This window comes from Notothenia coriiceps, unplaced genomic scaffold (genome assembly GCF_000735185.1).
Source record: "Notothenia coriiceps isolate Sejong01 unplaced genomic scaffold, NC01 NC01_scaffold00037244, whole genome shotgun sequence".
NCBI lineage: Eukaryota > Metazoa > Chordata > Actinopteri > Perciformes > Nototheniidae > Notothenia > Notothenia coriiceps.
Genome location: NW_011369945.1, coordinates 23,394,009 through 23,411,437, shown reverse-complemented (window position 1 = coordinate 23,411,437; position 17,429 = coordinate 23,394,009). Strand labels below are relative to the sequence as shown.

Below are 17,429 nucleotides of genomic sequence, written 5' to 3'. Positions count from 1 at the left end.
TTCCGGGACTTGAACTGGTGACCTTCCAGTTGCCAAGCCAAGTCCCTATGGACTTCGCCACCACCGCCCAAAAAGTGATGCACACATCTGGGACCCCAAAATGATTGCAGATTTGCTGGAAACTAGCTAGCTAACGTAGCTAACCTAGTCATTTGAAATATACTGAACGTTTCTTNCCAGTTGCCAAGCCAAGTCCCTATGGACTTCGCCACCACCGCCCAAAAAGTGAAGCACACCAACGTTAGCTAGCTAGTTTCCAGCAAATCTGCAATCATTTTGGTGTGCTTCACTTTTTGGGCGGTGGTGGCGAAGTCCATAGGGACTTGGCTTGGCAACTGGAAGGTCACCAGTTCAAGTCCCGGAAGGACCAAGTGCTACCGAGGTGTCCCTGAGCAAGGCACCGTTCCCTACACTGCTCCCCGGGCACCGTACATAATGGCAGCCCACTGCTCCTAACACTAGGATGGGTCAAATGCAGAGAAACCGTTTTGTTACATAGTACCTGTACTACGTAATGACAATAAGTTGAATCTTCTTCTTCTTCTTAATGTCCCCATTTCCGTTGTGTTTTGAGCTTGCAGCGTTTTTTATGTGCAGTATTTCGTTTATGCAGTGATTTTAGTAAGAGCTTCGCATGTATCGCCAAGTTGGTGAATGTATTCTAAATCTGTGCTCAAGTTGGTGAAGGTGTTTCTTCATTTGTATGAGCTTTGACACATTGGTGTTTTTAAAATGTGCATAGTTTTTGAAAGTGCAGCGCATTTTTCCTAATGGAAATGTTTTGGGGAGTATTAACGCGTTTGCACCAGTTGGCCATCGAAAAAGAGAGAAAACATCTCTGTGCAACGGGACAAACCTCAAAGTATCATTGTAAATGTTTTGTTGGACAAACAGTACTTTGAAACAGTTAAGGCGATGATTATAATATAAGCAGATTCCTGTTACTCTTATTATTGTTTTCTATACGTAATTAATGGGAAGAAGGCTCACGACCTGGTATGTGTTGTTTTGGCTGGTGGATAATTGATGGTTATTGTTGCAAATTAAGGTGTACAGTATGTGAAATATTTCTGCACTAACTTTGCAGGCTATGAATAAATAATGAGTAAAAACACTGAGTAAACATCATCGAACAGTACCTATTAAAAAAAGTTTCAAAATAAGTAAGACAATTTACTCTCCTGTGCACAAACAGTATGCCTTTTTCTGATCATTTAAATATTTTTACCCTGACAGATATATTTGCAGCATTGAGTTATGAACCACCAGTAACCCAATATTGTTGTTCAAGTGTTGCAAGAGTTTCTATATGCGTTTCAATGATCAAATCAGGCCCATTTTCTCTCTCCCTGATGAGTTTTTCCACCTAACTAGTTTTTGTTGCACTGGTACTTTGTGTGCCTGTTTGAAACAGTAACGCTCCATTTTTACTAATCACCCTCGGCGATGGAGGAGCCTCCGGGACTAGGTATAATTACAAACTATCGCACACATAGCAAAGAAATTAAACGCACGCGTACCAGACATACGGGAAGCGAGGGGTTCTTGGTAATACCAGCATGACACAAGCACAAACAAACAAAATGCACACATGGAGGAACATGTGCCCCCACACACACAGACACCAATACAGATGGCCTGTGTGTGCCAGATCTGATTATGATCTGATTGCTGGCTTCCAGACTCGCTGATGTTAGTTTTGTGGCCGGCAGCGTTCAGGAAATCGAGCAGAGGGATCTGCGTTGCTGATTGCTCTCCCAAGTTGCCCTGAGGACTCAGCAGTCTGCGAGGTACAGAGCAGTGATAAAGGACTGTTAACAGCAAAAGGCAATGCCAAGCTTCCGGCACAGGCGGGGGGGGGGGGCCGGGGGAAAGGCCAGTCTTTGTTGGGCGGATTGAAATTCCCGACAAAAGTGGGGAGGGGATCGCGTTATGCTGTTGGCTACGGGCATGCAGATAGACCGAATAATGGTCTGGTTTTTGGGTGTACTGATGCAACTATACGACAAAACACAACACAATGATCACTACTCGTGTCTGACGTGTGTCTCACAATTCTCCACTGCTCTACTTGCGTTGTTCTGGCAGAACTGCTGAAAAGCCACTGGCTGACGGTCCGGTGTATTACGTGTTTTTATCAGGGACGGGTGGCATAGTGATGAGCCGTATTTCGTGTGGCCCAACACGGAAGGTTAGCATCCCAAGCTGTCCCCTTGTGGATTTTACTCTGGGGCTCAGCAGGTGTGAAAACACGTAAAGAGGGCTTCCACATGTGGCAGACCAGGGTGTTGGTGCATGCCGAGTTTGCACCCCCCCTATAACTTTGTCCAGGGGGTGGTCGTACGGCCCAGCCAAAATCACACCTGGGCGGGTGGTTTTGCTGTCTTCACCGGTGTAGTTCTGCACAGAAAAGGCATTTCACATCTGGCTCAAGAGGGTGGAGAAGACTGTAAGAGGGGTTTCACAGGGCGGAGAGCCAGGAATGGTGCTGCCAGATTTGGGCCCACCCCCCACTGTACATTGTCCAAGATAGTCATATGTAACCAAAATCAGACTGGTGTTTGCTGTCCCCTCTAGTTTGTGGCACACACAAGCATTTTACTCTGGCTCGGCATANGGAGCAGTACTACAAAGGGTGAGCATGGAAAAAGATGTTGATACTCTTTGACCGATGAGAACGTGTGTTTGAAGTGAGACTAAATGCTGTGTTGTTTTGGGGACTGCAGGTTAGAAGAGACCCTGGAGATTGCTGAAGACATGGCCATAGATATACCTCACATCTGGCTCTACCTGGCTGAACTCATCACCCCCGTGCTCCATGAGGGAGGCATCCCTATGGGACAGCTCTTCAGGTGGGTTACAGCAAAAAATAATTCAATCAAATAAGTCAAAAACTTTTTTTTTATCTTGGTATAAAACGTTGGTTGAAATGTTGAATATCCTATAAACAGTCATCAAACTGTTTTTTTCAAATAAATAGGGATGTTTGGTAACATTTCTAAGGCAATCTGACAATCAGATTTTACACATTCAGTAAAAAAGACAAACTCTGATACTCTGTCACATCACTTGTTTTGTCAGCTTCTCAATTAAACTCTCGTCTATCATTCACCCTTTTTCACTTCAATCTACTCACACAAATCAACATACTTGTTTGCCTCGAGTGTTACTGCTATCCCTGAAAATGGTAGTAAGATGACAACTAAATATAAGTGAAGTCCAAATCAAACGCATAACTGTGTTTGTGTGTGGTGTGTTCAGGGAGATCTCTAAGCCTCTGGTGCCTCAGGGCCAGGCCGGCGTTCTGCTGATACAGATCCTCAAGCTGCTCTGCAAAGAAATGGTACGTCTCACATCAATATTAAACATTTTAAATAGGGATCCACCGATATGGCTTTTTCAAGGCCGATACCGATTATTAGTAATCAAGGAGACCGATAACCGATATTTGNAAAATCAGAAAGTCTTGATGGGGGTCAAAATGCCTAGAATAACACAAACTTCCAACGCAACTTCTTTTGAAAATGCCATTCTAAGCATGATATTATGTTCAAAAAATTGAACTTTTAATATCTTAGCAACTGGTTTCCTCTTCTTGTGCCCTCTTTCTTTAGCTGCAGCCATCTGCATGAGGTTAGAGCAGGGGTTGGGGGAACCTTTTTCCTCTCAAGGGCCATCTTCAATTTTTCAAATCCTTCCGGAGGCGGCGTACAAAATTATTGACCTCTGCTTAAAAATTACTAAAATCACAGCCCATTTCATTTTTCGCCTTCTTTGATATTAATATAGAATATTTCCAGATATTTTAGCAACGACTCGGTGCATAATTCACGTGCACGGTTGTGCATGGGACCACCAAACAGAAAGTATATTGGACCAAGATGTGTGCAAACAGTATTTAGTTTCCGTAGTCCATGTGGACTGATTTAAGTGGGGGGACCTACCTCCTCTAGGAGGTGTCCTCACCTTCCTCAGTGGGCGTCCGGGGGGCATGCGTCCCCCGAGATTTTTTTTAAATATGGTCGAAGTTAAAAGCATCAATCTGGTGCACTTTGAGAGCAACATTTAGGATGATCTATGGATTAGATCTCTCAACATCAATTAGTGAAACAGGAACTGTGAAGCATTATTTTTCTTTATGCGATATTTTACAAATCACTCCCCTTTTCAAACTGCGTATTCTTATTTATTAATAAAAAAAATGATCTTACTGTCATATAGTATTTTGATACCTGTTTTTTACTTATATATCTTGTTTTTTTATAACTCATAAGTGATCATATAAAGATGTGCCTTGTACCTCACTGGTTGGCTAGGGAAAAAGCTTCTATATTCGTTAGCCAGCGTCAGCTTAGCCTAACCAGATGCCTAATAACAAGACAAAGTATTGACTGCTATGATCAGTTATGACAGACTGAACAGATCGCCCACTGGCCCTTTCAACTAAAGACACAGCCACGAAAATACTGCGGCTGCTGTCCGGGCTCCTTATGGGCCCGTTACGCGACGCTCTTGGTGCTCTCCGTCGCAGAAAGCAACTGCACCCGTCGAGGAAGAGACTATACCACGTGAGACACGTTTAGGCTCGTGTTGTGTTCAAGACCCTTTTTACCTGGCACAGGAAACAGGCACTCGCCTTTTTGTAATTTTTTTTGCCAGGTCTTAGATTCTTTTAAGTTTTTCTTTTTTTTGCGTGCTGTTTGATAAGAATTACTCGAGGCCGTTAGCAAATGGTCTCGCGGGGCCGTATAGCGCCCCGGGGGCCGGAGGCTTCCCCCCTCCTTGAGTGTTTTGGTTTTCGAGAGGAGACAAGAAGTGGCTGCCAGCTGACTGCTAACTAACATAATGCCCGTTAATTCATTATATCAAAAACAATGACCTGTCTATCAAGCACTAAAATCCCAATAAGCTGCTCGCAACTGCAAAACACTAGTGCTAGCTAATGTTTTGCCAAACTATTAAAAGTGAGGGCGTATTACAGTAGACCTAACGTGTGCTAGTCTAGGTAGCCTCACTTCTATATGTGCCTAACATTTGGCTAATACATTTGTCTAGCTAATGAGCTTTCACATATCAACCTGCAAAAACTGTGAGGCCTCCACTTCGCCAGCCCCTCCGCACCACAGTTACTCCGCTGCGAGACGCTGGCACGACACCAACTCTGACTGGCTTCCCGCGTCCCTGTGTAACTGGGAAACTGATAGAATTGGATCATAAGATCGTGGTGTTTTTGCAACTTCGGCTTTCAACCGATTTACCTTCGAAACATGTATGGCCCTGCTGCTCAGCGCTGCTGCTTGCCTCTGTCTGTGTCTGCGTTCTTTCGCACCTGCCTGTAATCTGAGAAGGTCCCGCCTCTCTGGCAGGCCCGGAAAATCTTCAGTGTTGATTGACACTTCAGTAATAGCCTATCAGATAGCGCTGTGGGCGGGACATTGCTCGTGTACTGCAAGTGGTGACTGCAGCCAGAGAAACGGCCGCATCAGAGCCAAAGTTTTATCGGCAATTTGATTAAAAAAAAGGCCGATACCGATAATCGGTCAAATGCGGAATATCGGCCCCGATAATCGGCCAGGGGTCGAATAGGTCGACCCCTAATTTTGAATGTAAACTTTAACATATCTGTCATTAGATCCTGTTGTTCCTAATCTTAATAATTAGTGAGTTTGGACACACTGGATTGAAAGTTTGTTTTTTCCCCATCAGACCCCTAAGAAGGTAGGGGCCATGTGGACAGAGGGGGATCTGAAGTGGAGTGAGTTCCTGCCCGAGGGCGACGACATCAACAAGTTTGTCACCGAGCAGGTCTGTAGAACAAACCGGCAACTATTTATTCTGTGTCCTCTCCCCGTTTAGATTTCAGGAGGCACAGGGACATTTTCCCAGGAGTGTATTTCAAGCCGTGAGAGTAGACTGAAATAGCTTTACACAATCCTGTGGAAATCAGACCTATAATGTGCCTATACTTGTCTGGATTACATGTGATGATTAAATAAAGGTATTTCAACAAGGATAATTGTTAAAACAAATGCAGACCTTATGCCACACCCACCTAAGCCTCAGGGTTTCGGGTGTTTACGTTTATAAGAGAATGAAAAAGTAATGATAACAACTGGAATGAATATGAATAGATAACAAACAAAGTCAGAATATACATGGATTCATCTGGATATATGCTGTAACCTTTTGGGAATGTGCAATCTTAACAAATAAGATAAAACGACCTTTGTTTCAAGAGTCTGGAAAATGTTTAGGTATCTTTTTAAAATGTGAATTGTACACTTAAGAGCTGTAGAAAGTACGTTTTTACAAGTTGATCCCCTACAAGAATCTTCAATTGTCTGTCTTTCTTTTTTATTTAGAAAATGGAGTTCACCATTGGAGAGGAGACGGAGGAGAAGAAAGACGAGGAGAAGGACTTCCTCACTGGAGAGGAGATCAGCAAACAGCTGGAGAGACTCATCCAGGACAAAGCCAACAACCAGCGCGTCAGAGACTGGGTGGAGGTGGGACATACTTCCTGTTTTACTTCACATTAGATATCCTATTTGTTTTATGCCATTCAAAAAGCTGTGCGAGTCATTTGTTTTCCCTGATGAACTGATATCATTCTTCTTCTTTAGGCTAACTTGGACGACCAGCTGACCACTTCCAACCAGTTCATACGAGCTTTGATGACGTCAGTGTGTCAGTCTGCCATCATCTGTAAGTGTGAATGACGCCGTGTGTTTCGTCTATAACGGATCCTAACCGTTTACCTGGTGGTCATCACTGATTGGCTCCTCATCACAGCATGTTGAAACTGTTTCACTATGACTGATGTATCTCTGTTCTGTGTTTAGTGACTGTAGATTTCATTGTGCAGCCCTCTAAAGAACATTCAATTGAGAGTTTGTCTCTCCTTGTTCCAGGTGACACCCCGTACCGGGTGGATGCTAAGCAGATCGGCCAGAGGGCCAGTCTGCTGCAGAGATACCTGTGTGACGAGCAGAAGGAGCTGCAGGCGCTCTACGCCCTCCAGGCTCTGATGGTGCACATGGAGCAGCCAGCCAGTGAGTAACGATGTTCATCTCCTGGATGTAGAAGTTATTTATCGTCATCTTTTGGTGTGGTTATGAGGCTGTTGCCATTTGTATTTTATGCATTTTAATAGAAATGGCTAGTATGATCATTTTCACCTCTAGTGAGAATTACGGTTTGGGTCATCATTAAAAAATGTCTAAAAAGGATGAAATGAATAGGAGGGAAGAGTCTAGATTTGACAGCAAAGAGACTCAGTCGGTGTTAACAGACAGTTGTATTAACACCGACATGCTTCACACACGCAGCCTGAGGTTCTATTTACTGCAGGAAGGCTTGTGTAAGCTTTCTTCCTCTGCAGCAAACAGCTTTTCCTTAAGACTGGCAGATCAGGGCTGACCTCTGTGTGCTCTCTCTGCAGACCTGCTGCGGATGTTCTTTGACGCCTTGTACGACGAGGACGTTATCAAAGAGGAGGCCTTCTACAAATGGGAAACCAGCAAAGACCCTGCGGAGCAAACAGGCAAAGGTGTGGCCTTAAAATCAGTCACCGCCTTCTTCACCTGGCTCCGCGAGGCCGAGGAGGAGTCTGACAAAGAATAAAAAGAGTGAACTGAAAGCTGCCGCCCCCCTTTGGCGACGTGGGGGCTCTGCAGGCGGCTGCAGAGAGTCATGGACATTATTGCCATAGAGGCAGACTCAAATCAATCCTCAATGAGGATAAAATCTTTATTATTTTTTCTTTGAGGGATGGACTCAGAAAACAATCATTTCTCTCTACCTTCCCTCTCTTGCTTCCTCATTATCCCCCCCACCTGCTTGTCAAAGCAAGTGTCCTCATCAAATAAACTTGAAAACTGATGCAGCAGGATTGCTTGTTAACGAGGTGTGAAGTATCTCACATCACTACAGAACTGTTTTCTCACAATAATACAAACCAACAGGCTGCTTTTTTATGGTTCTAGATCATTCTAATGCCTCACATCTGATCTTTAAGAATAACAGCAGGGCGTGTGGTGTAGTGGTTCCCTGAAACGTCATGCCATAATGTGTGTTCAACCCAAACTCAGCTCTTATGTCTTTGTCCCTTACTGGAGTGTGCAGCATGACTGAAGTGTGTTTCTATTAATGATACAGTGGACGAAACGTTGATAGACAAATGTACATGAACTAATCTTAATTTGTTGGATGGAGTTTTTAAAGCAAAGGTTGTCTATTTTCTCTTCCTGTTTCGCGACATGAACTTACAAAGGACATAAACATGGAGGACCGGTGTTGATCTTTGACCTTCACTACTGGGGGGGGGGTCTTAATGCTTCATCTAAGCCATCCTCTCCCATCCTCAGTGGTGATCCACACTGACTGACTTCTCATCTTTACCTCTTCTATACTTAAACCTGAGCTGTCGTAGAGGACTAATGACCCAATCACCCTTAAAACTTGAAATCTACAGATAATTGACTTGATGAAAATATGTAAAGTAAAAAAAAAAAAAACAGCAACACAGAAATGATCCGAAAGCCTTTTCTACATCAAGTGGAAACTTATTTCAGGAGCGTTCTGTAAATATATAATAATAATTATAAAAAACGTCTTTTTTCAGTTTTATTTTTCAGAAGCGATGAATTGCTGATTTAATTGCAGTGTAACCTTTTCCAACAGAAACCGCAGTTATCCGGATGCAGAGAGGTGCTTTAGATAATCCATTGATTATTAGTTGTATTGGAATTTTGTAAATATTTTTTTTTGCTTTCTTTATTTAAGAAATTATGCTTCTTTTGCATCGGAAACTGGAAAGATGAGGTAACAGAACATTGCAAATAAAGGACTTATTAAGTTGCTGAGAAGAGTTTTGCATGAGTCTGTCTGAAGTGTGTCCAATACGTTGGATTGATTGTTTTCTGTGTTTGTGTGTGTGGTTGTACAGAGACACTCCAAATCAACTGACCTTTACTTTCTTTACTTTAAATAGTCAAATGTAGTTTGAGTTTTTGAATGACATGATATTATAAAAAATAACTGGTAGAAGATAGCAGGACAGTCAATATTATAAAAACAGGAGGGCATCTAAAGATATAAGCAAAAGTCACCAGCCTTAGGTTAAGAAAATGATACTTCAGTATGTTTAGTAAACTGAGTTCAGATGTGAAAAAGGGAAATCGTAGGTTTTGATTTGGAAATGTTTTGTTTGTGAATACGTTTTTTTGCATATAGAAAATTGTAATTCAGGAGAGGAAACGTTGGAGTGGTTCCTCTGAAGGTTGCTTCATGGCTGCATTAGCCCACTAGGTCACCTTGGAGAAAATGGGCTGTAGACCCCCCACTGAGCCCTCATTTTCCAGCTGAGTGTATGCAGTCTGTTGTCTGAAAACAAACACATACATACACTGTACCTTCAGTATATTTTATATATTAATAAAATGTCAAAAAACGTCACCATTAGTATTATTTTTCTGTTATGTCCATTTATTTTTATTTTATTAAAATGTAATAAGGGGAAATATCTTATAATGTAAATTAACTTTAATATTGAGCCAAAAATATTTGCCAGAATAAAAATTACAACAAAATGTAAAAAAACAAAAAAGTTTTAAAAATAACCAATAAAGCTTAGAAGGCTAACACATACTTATATGTATATTATTATAACATAATGGAAATAACAGGAACATGAAAACAAATGCATTGTGATAATGATGGAAAATAAGACACTTGATAAAATAAGATACAAATATTATACACATAAGTGGGTTAATCTAGTAAAATAGTTTTTTTATAATAATTTTTTTAAAGATATTTCCAGCGTTTTCTTGACATCAGACTGCAGTGGATTCCGCACATTAACCGCATGCCCCCTGCAGAGTCTGTTTACCTCACCACTGCGGAAGTGTACGGTAAAGTAGCCTAAAATCAGAGCAAAAACTAAAAAGAGAATAATAAAAGAAAAGCAAAAACCAGCAGCAGAGCTATCCGGGGCCAAATCTGCAGGTGACTGTATCTTGATGCTGTCTCTGCGGGGAGGAAGGGGGGAGGAGTTCGGGGGGACATAGATGTGACACCGCCTCGCGCTGATGACGCTTACCATCGGGAGGCATTTGGACAGCCAAGTAACCCACATAGCGAGCAACAAATGGTGCGTCTGAACCGGAGACCTGATGCTGGAGACAGGAGCATGGTGTTCCCGCACCCTGAGAGCCATTGATGCTGCAGAGCGAGCTGCACGGGGACATCCGTCATCTGTTGATCGGATTGGAGACAATTAAGCGCATTATCATGATGAGCGGTCCCACTTACAGGTAGGATCATTACAGAACACCGAGCAGCGCTAGTGAAGGGGGCGTTCAGGGCAGGGGGGGTCCGGGTTGTTTACCCGATGCAGGTCTGGAGACATTGGTATGCAGATGCAGACTTCAGAGGTTGCCTGGAGACCTGCTGCTGTTGCTGTTGCATCTTGTGCGTTATGTTCCCATAATTGAAGGCTACAGGCCTGCAGCAGTCAATGGCGATGATGTGTTGTTCAGCCGTCAGCGTGTCGCTTCTGTTGATTGAATTTCCTGAGAAAAAAAATCAGCACTGCGGCTCCATCCATACAGATGCAGGTGTTTGGCTGCAGTCGACCCCACTTGTTGGTCCTGCAGGGAAAAGTCACACCAGAGGCCGACGATCACCCTGTGAGACATGTTTAGTCATGTTTGTGTCAAAAGAAAGGCACACTGCTGTCTGCCTCTGCAGGTAGGCTACAAGATAATCAAAATATGAATGTGTAAAGGACTTTAAGCAGCATGATCACAATTGAAAATCGTTCTACATGTTGTTGTTTTTTCAGGATAAATGTCATTTAGCAGCATGTGTATCAGCTGACAATCAGCATGAAGTGGGAGTCTTTTTAAAAAGCAACATCACATAGATTCTTCAGAGAGGCCAAATCGTGCAGGTTAAAAAAGAGAACAACAAGCAAATATAAAAGGGAGCAGTCACAAAACGTTTGACTGCTTATCATTTAAATTATTGGTTAATCTTTTATTTCTTTCGAGTCATCAAGGCTGTAAATAGTGAATATATTTACAGAAGTGGTTCCAATAATGGGGTCCAGACACCTTAATTGGGTCACAGCCTAAATCTGAGTGTTCCCAAGATAATTAATTATAGGACTGAAACTAATAAATATTACAAGTTCCTGAGGAATACGCCGATTATTTTCTAGATTCACTAATAGTTTCATATAGGCTATAACATCTCGTAAAATTGGTTAAATGTTCTCAAGTCAAAGGTGATGTCTCTAAATGTCTTGTTTTGGTAGTCCTAAACCCCATTTTCTAAGAATAGACAAACCCCCAAAAAGCAGGAAATATCCATATTTGAGAGTCTGGAAACACCATTTTCTGACAATCAGTTTTCAATATAGTTTGCTATTATCTTTTCTGCCAATCAACTTATTGTCGCAGCTTTAACTGATTGCAACGAACAGAGAAAAAACAATCTTTTTTTTTTTTTTGAACTTTTTATTTATTTTTCATACAGAACATCAATAGAACATACATGGAGATGCTTACATAACTGCAGCTGTTGTACACCAAGATTAATCATACATACCCTCCTTGGGCACCAAAAGGACATACAGTTTCTTAATGTTATCAATTTATATATTGTGCAAACATTATCAACATATTACAGACATTATCACTCCCCCTCATCGGAAACATGATCGCACAATACCTGAACCATTATGATAGTAAGAGCCAGTGCTTTACCATCAGGATGAAACAACCTATATGTGCAGTGAATAAAATAAATGAAAAATAAATAAATAAAGATAAATAAGTAAAGAGGCCCTACTAGAGATCTGGTTTTAATGGGGACCATTTTTCTTCAAATTTCTCAGTTTTCAGCTGTAGTCTTGCTGTGATTTTCTCCATTAAATAAACATTTTTTACCCTGTTTCTCCAGTGGACTATATTGGGGGGCTGCGGGTTCAGCCACGAGACCGTTATCATTTTTTTCGCAATTAGAAGAAGAATTCTTAGTAAGAAAGATACATTTCTGTCCATATCACTGGGCAGTATACCCAGTATATAAAGTGCTGGGTCTAAAGTAAAGGTAATGCCCAGCACCCGTTTATTCTCCTTTTGAACATCCTTCCAGAAGCCTTGAATGGTTGGACAGTCCCAAAATATATGTGTGAAGTCTCCCACCCGTCCACAGNGCTCATCCAGAATGCAGCTGCTCGTCTGGTCTTCAACCTTCCTAAATTCTCCCACACCACGCCGCTCCTCCGCTCCCTTCACTGGCTTCCGGTAACTGCTAGAATCCACTTCAAGACACTGGTACTTGCGTACCATGCTGCGAATGGATCTGGCCCTTCCTACATCCAGGACAATGGTTAAACCGTACACCCCAGCACGTGCACTCTGCTCTGCATCGGCCAAACAGCTCGCTGCACCCGCACTGCGAGGGGGACCCAAGTTCCCATCAGCAAAAACACGTGGGTTTGCTATCCTGGCTCCAAAATGGTGGAATGAGCTCCCCATTGAAATCAGGACAGCAGAAAGCTTACACATCTTCCGGGGGAGACTGAAACTCATCTCTTTCGACTCCACTTCGAGCGATAGAATTACTAACAGAGCACTTATACTAACAAAGGACTGGCTTATCTAAAGCCAGTTGAGTAGCACTTGAAATGTTTGGCTCTATGAAACCTTGACTTATATGATTCTGTTTTCTTCAAGGTTGTATCTTCCTGGTCGAATGTACTTATTGTAAGTCGCTTTAGATAAAAGCGTCAGCTAAATGCAATGTAATGTAATGATTCTAGGAAATGCTTTTGCCAGCCAAAATAGAAGATATTTGTGAATTTTGAATTGTGAATACTGGACATAGTAAGCTTAAAAACATGTTAGTGACCATTGCAAGTGACTAATACACATTTTAATTTGAGACCCCCCTCAAATGTAGCTGTTGAGGCTTTCAGGGGGGCTCAGGTGTTAATCAGGGGGTCGAGCTCCCCCGGACCCCCCCGTATTTCGCACACTGGGTAGTCTTATTGTAAAGTGCAACCGATAAATCTATTGAAAGCACTATGTCTGGATTTGTAAAATCAGCAAAAAAGAAATGAGTGAAGTAGCCCAACATATTTTTACATGATCTCAGTGTGGGATTGTGTAGGCAATATAAAGTTATTTTACACACTGGGGAGAGTTTCATCGATGTTTGCTTATACTTTAGGCTACAACTAGAGCCCAACTAAAAGATGCCTATAGTATTAATCTGGTATTACTATATATTATATATAGCCTACTATAATACTTATATTGGCTAAAAGTCGTGATTTATCGCCCTTGGTTTGTCGATTTTAAGTCAAGTCGAGTCCCCCACTTTTAGAGTAGGCCTATGCTATTAATCACCCGATACACATTTTTTTGGGGGGAAATTCACACTGTTTTATGTTATTTAAAGTATCACATATAAAACATACACAATGTTGGCACATATACAGTTCACACAAAGTAAAGTTGACGGAAATGTTAGCATTTTGGACCAATTAAGCAGTATTTACGAAAAGAGGACGTAGCATTTTAGCGGAAGAGGAACTCAAAGTTGATGTCCTCTGTTTGCAGGTCGGAAGCAGTTGACCTGTTACACACCTGACCAACAACTTTTTGCTAGCTAAAAACCTGACTAATGAGCGAAAACTACAGGCAACAATGCAGCAACTTCCATCGAAATTCTCAGGTACAACACGTCTACTTGCCTTTATTACAAATGAAAATTGACGAAACAGTGAAACAGGAAATCGCTTTAAAGTTTTATTTGGAGTAATTGGGTCGCGTGCACCCTCATTCAGTTTGTTTTAGTGCGTACTTCAGATTTCCTACATGTAAAGAGTGGTGTTTGAAGGTGTAACAACTGGCTTTCATTAGCTATAAATTAATATTGAATTTTTCTTTGCACCGCTAATTAGTGTCCACTTTTACAACCCCTTAATCTGGTGCTCAAGTGTTGACTGTAGAGGAATCCGAAAAGGAAATTAATGGAGGGCAGGGGTTGGCAAAGAGCCTCGAGGGGGTAATTCTTGACAAAAATGAGAATGGAGATGTCTGAGGGAAGAGGGTAAAAATTGCTGTCTGAATCATTTGCGATTTAGCTCGACTGTGCCTGGATCAGTGTGTGTTTGACTGAGCTACTCCCTGAAGGAGCTTTAGCGCAGAGAGAGAGAGGGAGAGGGAGAAGGAGAGAGGGAGCCTTGCGCGACAGACCGACGGACCGCCAGTCCGTCTATCTATCCAGCTGCCCTGCCTCTGCAGAAGCGCGCAGGCATAGACAAAACGCGAAATCACACGCACGCACATCCACGTGCACGTCAAGAGAGAACGAGAAAGTGAGAGAGAGCGGGTCCCATGCACGCTTTGCAGGCTTCCGGAGCTTCTACTGTAGTACTCAATGTGCGTGTGCGTCTCTGTGTGCGTCCGGCGGCTGCTCACCTGCCTCTTCCTCTCCTAACCCGGGACGGGAATAACGGGATACCGGGAGCTGAGATCACACCGAGGCAGGTTGAGCCCCCCCACAATGCGCGGGGCCAACAGAGATTGCAGTGGAGAATCCGCGGTAGGCGCAATGAAGATTGGATTACAACAACAGTGATTTTATTCGCAGCTGCGCGCCTACGAAGTGTTGCATCGGGGGATTTCATTCAGTTTTTTGGGACACGGTGGAAATAATTCATCGCCAGTGATTCCGTGATTTTTCTTCTTCTCCTACTCCTGTTGTGCAGTGTGTTCTGTGAGTGTGATCCCCGTCAGAGGCTGCATGGTTTCTCAGAGGAGAGAGGGGACTGTTGCAATGTCATCTCGCACCACTGTTTTGGAGCTCTGTGGAAGGGAGATGCTGTAAGTACTTTGTCGTGTCCGTTAATTCCCCCATACATTTGGGTTGTGTTGATCTTCCACCGTCTCTGTCTCTCTCTCTTGCCCCCCTCTCTCTCCTTTGATCGTCGGGCACCGTGCGGGTTTACCCACAGGCGTCCCTTATCCAAAGTGCGGCACCCACATCGCGGAGCGCAGCTCTCCCCAAAACACGAGGAATGTAATCGTTGCGAGGCACGCAGTATGAAATGCGAAGGAAACACATCAAATTATCTTCTCTCAGCTCAAGTGTTTTCATAATTTCCTCATAATTCATAAGGCTGGTGCAGTGAGCGCAGAGCAGGCTGCTTCAAAGCGCATCTGTAAATGCAGCCTCTCTCAGCCGGCACACGCTAAACACGTTTATCCCTTTACTATGAATTCACCCAAAAACTCACTATAGGATTAAAATAAACGTGCCTCCTTTGTTAGTTTGGCACATACACTCAACATCCCCCCCCCCCCAATTATTAGTTAGTATAGCCAACAAACGATGTGAATATTTTAACAAAAGTGTTTTTACGCACCAAAAATATTTTTTTTGCTCGCTGGTGTTTTATATCAAGACACATTGCGGGGGTTTCGCTTGCGCCACTGTTTGGAACAACTTCTCCATCCCATATAAGGATGTGTAGTTTATGGAGATCTGTTAAGAATGCAACGCGTATTTTGAAAGTTATAATCACATTTTGGGTGAAAACGTTGCGCATGTTCCCCCCCTCCCCCCGTAACGTGACAGAAAGTGAACACCGGGTTTGCCCTACTAAAAAAATATATATTTGTAAGTAGCGTCTTGGCCAAGATGCAGGAGGCAGGCAAGCGCTGTACCAGTAGGGGTCGCACTTGTATTGTGTTGGTCCCCTTTGAACATAATGGGGAGATCCAAATGAATGTACATCTCCTCTTCCACCCCTCTCCCTCTCTCCTGTTCTTAGGATCCAGTCACGTTGTTGAAAATTATGAAAAAACCTCATACCTTCACACACACATGCAGATTGAGGGCCGCAACTGTACACTGTAATCAATGTGCCTTTATAGATTGCTTCCGTTTACTATTTAGCAAAGGTTTGTGTGTGTGTGTGTGTGTGTGTGTGTGTGTGTGTGTGTGTGTGTGTGTGTGTGTGTGTGTGTGTGTGTGTGTGTGTGTGTGTGTGTGTGTGTGTGTGTGTGTGTGTGTGTATGAGAAGTGTTTTCACACTCTATGTTGCCCTCTATACAGCAGTATCTCATGGAGAAAAACACACAATGAGTATAGAAAAAAAAATAGTTAAGATTTTGTGTGTGAGAGAGAGAGGTGTACTGTAATACATTTTTAAATATATATATTTACATATACCAATAGCACAGTGTTGAAGTTAGTCACTCTTGAGGATACTTTGTCTAAAAAGGGGTTAAAATCAAGTGCCGAACAGATTGCTCCTGCAAAGGCTGCACCGCTCTGTTTCAAATTCATCAGAACCGTTCATGGCTGAATAAAGTCTGAAATCACCTCAGAGGTGGCTTCAGAGAAAAAAAAAATCCCTTCCTGTTGGACTGAGACAGAAACTGCAAGACAATAAGCTCACTTTGTTTCCTGTTGCCACGAAGCAACGCAGACGCTTAACAAATACCTCGTCGACCTACTTCCAACCACCCCGAGTGACGACGTGTAATCAGCTTGTATTATAATAATCATCATCATTACCTTTAATTGATCCACTCTTCTTCTTAATATACTTCAGCAACATGCATACATGTCCTGCCAATAAAGCAAATTGAAATCAGAAGAGTTCTTAAATGAACCCCCTGCATGCTAATGAAGCAGATCTGACTGATGCAATTTGCACGAAAGGAAGAAATAAGAGAGTGTAGCATGAAACACATTCTTCGGATTGACTGTGTGTTGGGTATCAGGTGCAGGGAGAGAAGACACACTGGCACACAAAGAGAAACACTGTTCACACCTATTATATAAGAGAATGCTAGTGGTCTCTTTCTTTCTTTGTTGGTCTCACACACACACACACACACACACACACGCACACGCACACACACACACACACACACGCGCACACGCACACGCACACACAACACACACACACACACAGACAGAGGGTTAGTCGGGAGCTGGAGAGGTATGTGCAGTGGGCAGACAACATGTTGAAGCCTGAGTGGTAGCAGACGATTACTTCCACTGGGCCTTCTCATGGGTGCTCATGCACACGTCAGGGCGCACAGAGCAGATGGCCGGGGCCTGGGAGAGTGGGAGAGAGAGATGGAATAGCTGGGAGGAAAATGGATTAGAAGAGGACCGAGCTGAACAAGTAAGAGGAATGTCAGAAGAGGCGTGGAGCAGACTGGGGTTCGTTCAAGGGACAGTCCGGCGAAGTTGAGCAACTCACCATTGAATAGAAGCTGGCAGAGGTTGAGATAGTCTGACTTTTAGTTTCCTTTTTGTTCAACTCTAACGCACTGGATTCTTTATCCCTGTAATGAGTCTTGATAACGACTTGTGTTGGAGCTCCCAGACGG

The 17,429-nt window shown here is 42.9% G+C and overlaps 3 protein-coding genes across 4 annotated transcripts in view; 2 read left to right on the top strand and 1 right to left on the bottom strand.

Annotated features, from left to right (window-relative positions):
* The window catches only part of trmt61a (tRNA methyltransferase 61A), a 735,410-nt gene that overhangs the window by 619,186 nt on the left and 98,795 nt on the right, over positions 1–17,429 (bottom strand). The window lies entirely within an intron of this gene.
* Positions 1–17,429, top strand: part of LOC104965054 (eukaryotic translation initiation factor 4 gamma 1-like) — a 51,964-nt gene that overhangs the window by 31,433 nt on the left and 3,102 nt on the right. The window lies entirely within an intron of this gene.
* Positions 9,870–17,429, top strand: part of fam131aa (family with sequence similarity 131 member Aa) — a 22,705-nt gene continuing 15,145 nt past the window's right edge. The window contains exon 1 of one of the 2 annotated variants that reach the window (XM_010793999.1): positions 9,870–10,316. Coding sequence is in view for 1 of the 2 variants with exons in the window: in XM_010793998.1 (XP_010792300.1) it covers positions 10,699–10,752 (54 nt within the window). In the remaining variant the exon portion in view is untranslated. Of the gene's footprint in view, positions 10,317–10,384; positions 10,753–17,429 lie in introns of those variants that run through there. The other variant, XM_010793998.1, reaches the window with a different exon arrangement.